The 11,760-nt window shown below is 38.4% G+C and overlaps 1 protein-coding gene across 2 annotated transcripts in view; it reads right to left on the minus strand.

Moving 5' to 3' along the window:
• Positions 1-570: 570 nt before the first annotated feature.
• MYOZ2 (myozenin 2) overlaps positions 571-11,760 on the minus strand; it is an 18,242-nt gene continuing 7,052 nt past the window's right edge. For both annotated transcript variants that reach the window (XM_008947502.1, XM_008947503.1), the window contains exons 4-6: positions 9,366-9,495; positions 8,142-8,325; positions 571-990 (exon numbers count right to left, since the gene is read on the minus strand). In XM_008947502.1, coding sequence (XP_008945750.1) covers positions 759-990; positions 8,142-8,325; positions 9,366-9,495 — 546 coding nt within the window. In that variant the 3' untranslated portion in view covers positions 571-758. The remainder of the gene's footprint in view (positions 991-8,141; positions 8,326-9,365; positions 9,496-11,760) is intronic.

Here is an 11,760-nt window from a genome sequence, read left to right on the forward strand (position 1 = left end):
ACAAAAGCATTTGTGGTAAGATGATAATAAGTGATAGTAAGTTGGTATGTCTGACCCAACCAGTCATTGGTAGGTTTTCAGTTGTGATTAACACAAACATTCTAGACTTAGCGAGGAAATACCTCTGTAGTTTTTCATACTACTACTTAATCTCTGTCATTGTCAAATGTACTGGATTTCCTTTAAACAAACCCAGGTGACATTGATATCAATAGTGAAAGCTGAGGAAGAATCACAAAGGAGGAAACTGGCCTAAACTTACTGTCACTGAAGTAATGACAAAATTCTTAACTTTGGCTGAAATCAGGGTTGAGGAAAAAAAGGTTGATTTGGCAGAGTTTATCTTGAGCAGGCAGTACTTGAAAGCATAGAGTGTTCTGCTGTGGTTTTTGTTGCTCAGTTGTTTTACCATAATCAGCAGAGCTATCAAATCAAATCCCTTGATAGTAGTGGGGGGTTTTTTGTTTGTTTCTTTCTTTGTTTTTAAATACACTTGTTCTTAAATGACAAACAAAGATTTTAGAAAGTAAAAGAAACACATGTAAACACAAACAGAAAATATCAATTACATTTGCCAAATTACTTTATTATGTCTACAGATGAAACTAAGTGCCAGAAAAGAGACAATGTATCAGACATTATTACTTCTACTCCAGCTGCCAAGGAAAAATGTTGTCAGTAGCCTTTGGTAATCTTTGGACCAAAAATACATGGATGTGCAGCTTCAGCATTTTGTACGATGTCGAGTGCAGCTTCTCTCACAGGTCCTCTGTTTCTGGAACAGCATCGGAATTCGAAGGCTGAATGAACACTACAGGAATATTCTCAGATGTCCATCCTTTAGGAGTCCTATTGAAGGATCTTCTGGCAGCAAGAGGATTTGCAAGGATCATGAATCTGGGATCATTTAGCATCAGTAGATTAAAGTCTGGTACCTTGAATTTAACCAGCTTTGATGCTCTCTCAAAACCACCAAAGGGAGTGGCAACTCTGTAGATATTAGAGAAATAAAAGTAAAATGTGATTTTTAAAATACCTGTTTCCTTTTCATCCCAGGAGCTGACAAGAATAGCAGCTGTTTTAATGACACAGATTTGGTGCAATTTCTTGCTTACATTTTCAAATTTCTGGGAAAAATTCTCTGATTCCTTTTCTGACCGATTCTCTTTAAGATCTGATTTATTTTCCCTTAGGTAAAGCCTTCAGCCTTCTTTAAAATTCAAATGGACAGAAAAGCAGAGAGAAAAAGATGTTGCAAGTAAACCTTGTCATTGGTGAGTCACAGTTACTAAATTTACTTCATCAGTGATAAGTTGGTAAGTCTGAAAACACTTTAGCACATTCTCTTTAGCAGGTAATTAGTTTAGGAAGTTCTCACCCTATTTCCTCCTGTCCCCTGTTGATTGTTCCTCCCACTAAACTACATTTCAGTACCATATTGTTGTACCAGCTAGAATGTATGTGGGTTGTGCTGTAAACTTGAGTCACCTATGTGTTCTGGGTTCAACAAAGACTCTTCAAAACACAGGAACATTTTACATTCAAAATTATTTCAGCAATCTGGTTCATATCCTTACCCTCAGACAACTGTAGCAATACAAATGAAGATGCACTAAAGTGTAATGTGAAGCAGAAGGAAACAGCCAAAGACAACAGGCTTCTGGAAAGGATAGGAATGGGTGAGGACTTCTTACACCAGTTCTGTTTCTGAAGAAAATGTTTATGTAACTAAACGCTGGCTGAAACTGGCCTCTAGTCTTCAGCCAGTATTTTCCATTTCATTTAAATGTGAATGTTCCCTCAGGAGATAAGCCCAAGAAATGAAAAGTTAAGAAATACTGAGCAGGAACTGACTGTTGCATGCATTTACATCTATTTAAAACAACAGTCTTTCCAAGTTCCTCCCAGGATTCTTCTGCATTTGCAGATTTTTAGGCTAAAAAAAAAAAAAAAACAAACAAAAAAACCCAAAACCCTGAGTTTTTCTGTCACTTTTTTCCAGACTCCTTTGTATAAGCAAATGTGACCAGACGATTGTGTGTGCTCTGCATTTTGATCAGCTGCATAACTTTGCTGGGATATATTTTGGCCAGTTAGGAGTGTCACATTTCTAACCTACACATGAACACCTGATTTCTGCAGAGCTAAATACATTGTGGCATGTGAAAATGAATTTTTGTTGGATTGGAATGTCACCAGGTTCTGTGTGTTTGGTACAAACCAGCAGATCTGCTGGTATGTATTTCCAGTGGCAGCAGGTATGCTAGCAGATGCCCAGAGAAATTAATACCAACAGAAACTAAAAGAGATCATTTGAAGATCTGGCTACGATTTTCAGCAACATAACTATAGACGAAACAAAGGCTGGAGAGAATTAATTACATATACAAAAAGAAAAAGCAAAAAGAAAAAAAAAAAAGAAGATATTAATTCAGAAAAATGAACCTGTGACTTAAAATAAATGGTACTGTTTTGTCATTACACAGGCAATTCACTGAATTTTGATATGAGCAGTGTTTGTTGAAGGAGGTGATGTTAACCCCAAAGGGTCAATTCTGTAAGATGTAAAAAAAACATGAAAGTTCTGAGTGTGTACAGTTACTGAGAGAAGAGTGCTGCTTTGGATTAAGCTGTGAAACTGTTTCTCAAATGAACATAAGGCAAGATTTTGCAGCAGCAGACAGGCCAGGCATTAAACTCTCTTGAGGTCAAAGGCAATTCTGTATACAAGGTGGCTGTGGTATCAAGCTTTTCATGTGAAACACTCTTCTGGGTCACAAAGTCAAATTGGATGCTGTATGATATTGATTAAAGATAATTGCTTGGTAATTGGCACAGAGTGAAGGTAGTGATTTACATCTTACTGGATAATAAAGATTGGTTTAATTGCTGCTCTGATTAAGATACACATTCCCACATTGTTGTAATATTTACTTTTCATTGACATGTAAATTAAAAGGATAATTAATATGAACAGGACAATAATAGCTGTATAGAATGCAAAACAATTCTCTAGTGTGAAACTTCCTCTTTGTAGTGTTTTGGGGTTTTAAATGCAGTACATTTCTGTATGTAACAGAAACAGGAGAGTGTTCTGTGGAAATTCAAAGATCTTTTTGTGTGAAAGAAACCCCATGTAGTTCCCCTGCGAAGTCTGGCCCCAGAGTGCTCTGCATTCATGCACGCTCTTCATTCCTGCACGCTAGGCAGAAGCACATGATGATCCACGTCAAGGAGACTGCAGTAATTGGGTAATAGATGTTAGTTTTCCTTTACAGCTGCAGTATCTTTTTGTGAGCGCTAACCTGCCTGACAACATGATGTTGTAATGACCTGTGTTGTGTGCACATCAACTGTATCCCTTGAAGTCTGATTCATTGTAGAGAAGCCTAAGATTCACGTGTAACAAATTCCAGTTGTCACTGCTCATAATAAGGGCGGAAATGCTGGTTCAGAGCCATGGGAAGTGTCAGAGATTGTTTAATACTTGTTTTGCATATTCCTAAAAAGTAGGTGCATGATTTAACAGTAGCAAGCACAATCATGTTTATTATTTTTAGATGTTTTAGCAGGGCTTCTTTTTTTTTTTTCTTTCCCCATGCAGTCTCTCTTCTTGAACATTATCTTGTCTCAACATAGGAAGCTACTTGTAGTTGATTGTTTGGGAAACTCTGAATAAATGTTTTAACTGTATTGGATTTGCATCTTCAATTATTTAATTACAAAAAAATGTGACTTTCACATTTTAAAATGGGACTGTCATTCTTAGAATATTCTGTGTATTGCTAATTCTGTGCAAAAAGAGCAGACACAGGAGCAAAGCCCCTGACTCTGCAAATTGCTCCAGTCTTCATGATAATGAAGGACTAATGCCAATTTTACAGAGGCATTTAGGTGCTATGGAACTGGCTAAGCACTCAGCTTCTACTAATCTCACATGACTTCAAGTTAGCACCCAAAATTCCTCTGAGCCTTTGGATCTCAGCAGTTTTATAATACAGTTCAGAATCCATTAATCAGTAAAAAACAGAGCCCAGGCCAGATGGACTGCATTCCTGTAGTGCTTTTGAAACAGTAGTCTTTGGGAATTGAGAAAGCTGAGCAAGAAGGTATCTGGTAGGAGAGGCAGAACTCGTCAGACTTGCTTGTCTTGTGAGTAAGCTGTAGTGCTTTGTATGTTACTCATAATCCTACCTTTGACATTTTATCCAGCTCCAAGAAGGGAGGTGGAATAAAGGTACTAATTTAACTGATATTACAAACTCCTCAACAAATGTAAATTCGTGCTGTCTTTCCCACGTATGGTTACTAGGTGATTCCACACTGGTAAAAGAGGCAAGGACGTTTTTCTCCAGTAAATAGTTCTTCAATCCTAACAGGAATTAAGATCCAGGGGAAATCAGATAGCATGTCTCTGTTCTGCAGCATTTCTTTGCTAGCACAGATTAATTTTCATTCTGGAGGAGGAAGGGTAGCCTGGTCTGAACAGTCTGTTCAGAGATCCTCAGAAGCCAATTTCTCTGATCATGCACTGTCTAGTGCTGTGTGCTGTTAAACCACTACTGGCCCTGCCGCAGAAGCCGAATGTGCTTGACCTTTGCTGCCCTTGCTTCTTCCCTCATTGACCTGCCAACATTGCAAGACCCCTGCAGCATAAAATGCATACTGCACCCCAGCTAACACCTCTGTGAATACCTTAGCTCTGATTCTGCTACTGTTATAAAAATTGCACTGCTACAGGGTCCAGAGTCATCTCTTTATTACTGGCAGTGGAAAAAAACATCTGAATGCTGCTTAATGTTGAATATACTTCTAAGCCATTCATGCATGCATGTAGGTGTTGTGTTCCAACACATCAGACATCCCTAGCTGCTGAAGTTGTGTTGCTTTTATAGTGTGTTGTGTAACAAGTAAAGCTGAAAAGAACCTGAATATGGCCTGTAAAGTCTGGGTGCCGTTGTCACATACACCACTGGATGAACTGGAAAGAATCTCAGGCCCATTTCCTTTGGGAGCCCTATGCACCACACATACTGTTCACCACACCCTCTCCTGACTAATGATGACTATACCAGTGTTTTGCAGGAGAACAAACATAATGGTACTTTACTGAATGATGAAGCATGATAGAAAGCCTTTGCTGATACCCTCAGTGATAACGAAATGGTGTCATTATGCCACACTTTAGTTGTTTAATACAGTATCATTTGCTTTCTCTCCAAGACTGCAATTAAAGTTAAGGATGCTGTGACCTAGATGCACAGAATGACTTAGTAGGATCTAGACACAGAAGTCCAAAGAAGTATCTCACCTTATGCACAAAGCCCATAGGCTGCTAAATTCCTGAGATGCCAAATGTTTTCCTGACAGAAATGCTCAGATCTGCCTTTATTTTAGCTATACTAACAGCTGCACTGATTTTACACCAAAGCTCATGTGTGATTCTCTAATAAACTTTTGCCTAAAATTCTATGCTTGAAAGCACACATAAGATGCTACTGCAGCACTCTTTGAGCAAAAAGGCACATCAAGGAGCCTTCACTGCAAATGCATGCTTGTTTGTGTTGCACCTCTGTGCTAAATAATAGTGTGTCTGTGTCTGAAGCTCTTCTGCAAGAGATTTGGATTCTCTTTAGTCTGAGGGCATCCCTTTGTAGGAGCAGGCCTCACTGCTCACATAGAATATTTCAGCAAGAATGCTATCCAGAAATAAAACAAATACTTGGATTAGACAGAACAAGACTCTTAGCCTAGACGTCAAGCTGCACAACTAATAGCAGAGAAGTCCTGTTAGGTCCTGTAGGTCCTGTTTTCTGTTCCTAAATCTGTTTCATTTACTGCAAGAAGTAATTAAGAAAGTGCTTTTAAAGATCTGGGAATTCAGATGTAGGCCCAGGTTTCTCTTTCCCCAAGTGAGTTCCTTAATTGTTCAGCTAGAGGAAGATGTTTACTTCCTCTAGCCCAAAGAGGTTTATTATTTTCTGTACTATGGCACAAGTGTTAATAAGGGAAGTGAAGAGTGTTTTCACCTCTGCCATGGAAGAGCCAGAAACCAGATTGTTACACCTGTCCTCAGGGTTTGACATTCCTGTAGGAATAAATCCAGGCTGGCCATGTATCTAGGAAAGTGCTCTTCCCAAAGAAATGAACCTTATTGTCTATACAAATTTTAAAAGAATTAGTGACCTCTACTCTGTTTGAGGAAAGGATGGCCTTAATCTAGCGCTGACCTGAGGAGAGACAGTCAGAATTACCTGCTGATGGCCTTAACAAAGAGAAATTTAAGTCACATTTAGCCTTCTCTGCACTGTCTTCTGTTGGTTAGCTTGGCATGCAGTGTGCTGTCTGCTTTGAATTCCATAATCAGACACCTCACTCCCCTGTGTGTTTTTAGGGGTGTAGACACCAAAGTCATGGCTGTAAAATCCTCTCCAAGAAGCTAGTATGTAGCAGCTTTTCTAGGCCCACCAGGCATCCTTTTATTTTCTTCTGAATGTGGATTTTTGCCATGAGGGGAGTTGTGGTAGATTATTTTTGTATGCCTTGCATTTTGAATTTACCAATTTCACAGTCAGGATCTGGATTTATCTGCCAGGGTTTAGGTTTTTATGGGAGTTACAAGGGAGAATATTGACCTTTCCCTTGAATGAATGCCCATATATTCAAGAAATTTGGACAGTTAGTGTTGTAAAGAGGACAACAAGCAGAACATGGTACCACAGAGCAGCTAAAAATCCACAAAGCCTCCATCAGATACCATCTCCAGACACATATCCCTATTAATGGGGCCTCTGTGCTCACTCTGATCCTGTCTTTCACAGGCACGAGTCGCATGCTGGACTCAGAATCTGTCTTGTGAGAGGGACAACTGATTCTATCTCTGTCAAATGTGTATATATATATATATCTGTCTTTGTCAGGTTTTGTTGTTGTGTTTGTTTGGTTTTTTTTCGGTTACAATAACAAACTCTGCTGTTACTGTTTCAGTGATGGCAGCTGTGGCACATCTCTGTCTTGTATATGCCATTTTGTCTGCTGACAAGACTGTGCCACACAGACAATTATCAGCATTATCATGTATATTGCTTTTAGGAAATCAGAATTAGTGTAGTGTCTGCAGGGCCAGTTTTAATGCTGAGTTGTGTAACCTAGTCCTTGCACTCATAGTTGAGGCCCACCTCAATGGCAGAAACACACGCGGTGTGTGCGGCATTTTTCTCTACGTTTATGTTGCCATGAGCTGTTTTCTTTTTCAATAGCTTGCTGTCTGGTGTTTTGGGGAGAGGTTTTGGTTTGGCTCAGCTGTCTGGAACTCAGCAGGCATTATTTAGAGAAAAATTGTCCATAGCTTCAATAAATAAAGACGGTATGATTGGTACAAATAAAAGTGAAAGACATAAATACGAATGTGTTTTAAAACATTCAAAATAGTTCAAAACCCAATATTGTTCATATATTTAGAAGTTCTCCTGAAAGCTTTAGTAAACTAGTTACTATGTAAATAACTTCACTCTCAGATCCCATTCCACTTGAAATGGTTTTTGTCTGTTTGTAGTATTTTACCTGTCAATTTGTTACCAAAGGTTATTGACGATATAAAAAACATAAATGCAATAAAATATGCAATCTGCTGTGTGATGTAAAAGATTGGTTGAGGGATAAAGCTCACTGTACTATTGTTGCCTAAAAAACAAATCATGTGAGTTGTATTAATAATTAAAAAAAGAGTGGTTTGCACTATACAGCTTACAAACAGCATTTGGACTGAGTTCCCTGATATATCTCATGATCCCATACCTGCTGAAGTCAACAACAGAAATACTGCAAGGAATCTGAAGCATTGCTATGGCCCATATTTCCCATATTTTATTACACTGCATTCTGTTTTTTCCTTTCTTTCAATATTTTCAGCAATTCGTCTTACATACCTGGGTCTACAAGTGAATTTTGGGTCCATACTTTTTATAAAGAGACTAGTATCCTCCTTAATGTTCTTGTCACTTGTAATCTGTGTGCATGTTTGTGTTTATGCATCTACTTGCAAACACAGGTGGCAGGTTATTTTACTGGTGGTGGAAATGTTTAATTTCATAGTAATTTTTTTTCTGCACTATGAAAATTCAGCCACCATTCAGGATTACCTGTTAAAGCTCCTGTAGTCAGGCAGTTCTGGCTTTGCTTCAGGTTTAAAAAGTTTAGGATATAAAGCTTCCAGCAGCTCTGGATCATCCCTAATGGCTTCTATCCAGGGAGACTGATAATACTTTGGCACGGAAGTAGTGTTGAACTTTTCAGGAGGAATTTCTTTCAGTGGTCCAGAATACCCTGCAAGGTGATCAAAGCAAAACTATTGCAATAACACTTTGCATTTTCTGCTTCCTTACCACTGTCCTATTCTACCCTTTACTGTCCTAATTCTACCCTTTTTACCTCAAACCACAACACTAGCCCTTTCAATTAATGCTGTTTCCTTCTATAAGCTTAAAACCCCACAGTGGTTTATTATCTACTCCTTTTGCCAGACCTTTTTTTCCTAAAGAAAGGCTTGAAGATTTCTGTCATGCCTTGGCAATGGAAATGACCTCTGTTCACATTGTCTTTGACCAGTGGATGCACAGAGTTTTAGTGGTCACTAACAGAGTAGCACTGACCTAGTTTACATAGACCAGAAAAGGTCCACACAAAACACGCATTGAGTAATTCTGAACAAAGAATGAATTTGTAAAAACCACAGTCTGCTCATGGATAATTCATAAACAGGAAGAAGGGCTATATCACTGAATAAATTAATTAAAACAAATTAGCCTTCTCTAGTCTTTAAAGAATACTAAATAAGGCCTTCATGTAGCTCAGTGCTTTAAATAAAGAAAACAGAACCCTCACAGTTAAGGACTTAAAAAAAGAATAGTTTATACAGCCAGAGGCAAATTCCTCTTTAACTTACTCCTCTCTAAAGGTTTCTAGCAAAACTTACAGTGACTTCAGGTTTACATTTCTGGGTAAACTACGACAGGTAACCTTCAGACAATTGAGCGGAGTGTTGCATATTGGAAACAAAGGTTTGACAAACAGCAATCAGTATATTAATCTGGTTTTAAATCTGAGGATCTGTTTATCAATGTTTATAAGACCAGTAACTGCAGGAGCAGTCTCTCATGTTATTAATGCATGTTTTCAGTTGTGGGAGAAGTAGTATAAAAAGCGTATCAGCTGTATAAAAATAAATTTTTAAATTTGAAGTTTTTTATTTCTGGTAGTAAATCCATTAACAAATTCTTACTGAAGACAGTGCTTTATAAAGAGGTCCCTCCTCTGCTCTGAAATGAGAGCTAAATATATTTAATGCCTGTAAACTCGTACGTTACCTGGGGCAATGTTGTCAGGATGCGGTGGGCTCCGGGGATCCGGTGTGTTGGGAGGTGTCATTGGGGCATGCTGGGGAATTCCTTCCACGCTGAGGCCATCCATTTTAACACTCTGTATGGGCTCTCCACGCTGCACCCAAACAGAAATAAACATCATTGCCAGTACAGGCAAAGTGGTCTGCGATTCTCTGTTGAGTGTTGGAGTGATGCTCCAATTTACAGTCCAGCTCTGAGAGCTGAGGTATACACGGTGCAGGCATCCTGTGTGTGCTTTGGTACCTGTGTGCTAAAGAGCACCCCCCAGGATTTTCTGGGTCTTGGCCACAAATCTTACTTCCTCTGTATAAGCAAAAGTTAATAATTTTTTTTTTCAGTGTTATGATATCCAAGCACAATTGTCTCTACTACAAGTGTGTGAATGCTTTATAGAAACAATTGGAGGTGTTATGAACCAAGTCAACAAGACTCCTAAAGCCTTATAGCCATTCAACTGAGTTGTCTGACCTTTTCCTAACTTTCAGATTTGTAAATACTGCTATGCAGTCTATGAAGAGAGTTCATCCTATCTGCTGCTTATACCCATCCCACAAAATCTCCCTGGGCTTGTGGTCTGTGTGGTTCACAGCAGAGTAGCTCTAGTCGCTTTGGCAGGGCGGCCTATGAAATGTGTTCCCTGGATCACAAGACAATAGAAGGTGTTTCGTGCCAGACAGAGCACCCTTGCAACCCAAAGAGTCAGGAAATCTGGCAAGTATAAGCCATTTGAGTTTCAAAGCACCAATTCTTCAAAGCGTCTCTTCCCATATCAGTTGAAAATTCACTGCGTTTGTTGAATTGTTTTTGTTTGGGATTTTCTTTTCCTTTATTTGTAATAGAAATAACAACTTCAGTGCAGCTCACTTTCTGGAGATTCATGATATGCTGTTATTTTCCACCCTCCTATTAGGTCATCAGTTCTAAGGAAACATCCAAAGGCTTAATCAATGTTGCATAAATATAGAATAAGAATCTCGTAAGAAGTCAGTATCTTATTTTAGTTATGACACATAGGCTAAAAGCAATTTAAGTACAGACTGTTTTGAGAGTTTCTTAAAGTAGGAAAGCAAACAAATAATACTGGTTTGAAATTGAAACAAACAAACAAAAAAGATAAAGGCAGAATATTTTCTAGTTATCCTGAAGTATTTTAGAAAGATTAATTTTGACAGGCAGGATCAGAAAGATGATGAAGACAGCACCAGTGCTGGCTAAGTAGGCATTTAAGGGAGGGGAACAGAAAGCAAAGAGGCATTGGTTTTTCATGTCAGAATGTCATATTGACTGTCCAGTGTGTGTACTCTCTGTTTTTGTAGGAAGAAGTAAATAGAGGGGAAATGATCTGTTAGACTTTGTGGCAAAAGCAAGGAACTGGATATAGGAATTCTGAGGAGATTGATGGTGGTGTGCTCAGAATTTATCTGTGTAGCTTCTGATACTCAACAGAAGCATAAATTTGGGGGCAGCATTCATAGATGGGCTTCTAAATAATAGTATTATAATAGAAGGTTTGGGTGTTCAGTAGAGTTATTCAGATTTTTTCACTTGGGATTTCTTTTGTGCAGATTTATTTTTGGAAGGCAGATTTGTCAAAACTCAAACGCAATCCCATTTGATCCCTGTGTAATTTAATTTTGGTTGGTTGGGTGGGTGACCACAGAAGCCTGAAATATCTGCATTATAAAAAAAATATACAAAAATTTTCCTTCTATGACACAAGATATGAAGGCATACTTTTTTCTTGAGTGAAATTAATTTTTTGTATGGGAAACGTAAAGGCCACAGAATTACCAATCTATTGACTTCCACAGTCAACAAACAGAGTTCCCTCTTCAAGAAGGGAACAAAAACCTGTTGGAGATTTCAGCTGTGATATTGTAAGTATTGAACTCAGCTCCAGTAATTACCTCTCTGGCTGCTGTGAGATTCCCTCAACCTTTTGGTTTGAATGGATAATTGTAAATTGCAAATGTGTCTTTTATTGTCTGCTCCCAAAGCCTCATTATGAGATACAAATGGAAAAAAGTTGCCTTAGGATCAAGAAGTTACATTCATTTTATTGTTTCCGATTAGTTTATGAGTGTGTGTATTTTCTCTAGTAAAATTAAACAAAGTCTGAGCAAGCCCTTTGGTGCTTTGCTGTTCTAATCGGTAAATTAATAGTTTCCTATTTGTACCAATACAGAGTTTAGATTTTATCACAATAACACATTACATGTAGTTACTACGTTTCTTATCCCCAGCAAAGATTAAAGAAGAATCAAGTCAAAGTCTTTGTATGGTTTCTGTATGGGTTGGATGCTAACACAATCCTTTGCCCACCTATGCAATGATTAGTTATAAAAGCTTCAGGGAAAGA

This window comes from Merops nubicus, unplaced genomic scaffold (genome assembly GCF_000691845.1).
Source record: "Merops nubicus isolate BGI_N331 unplaced genomic scaffold, ASM69184v1 scaffold49819, whole genome shotgun sequence".
In the NCBI taxonomy this organism is placed as follows: Eukaryota; Metazoa; Chordata; class Aves; order Coraciiformes; family Meropidae; genus Merops; species Merops nubicus.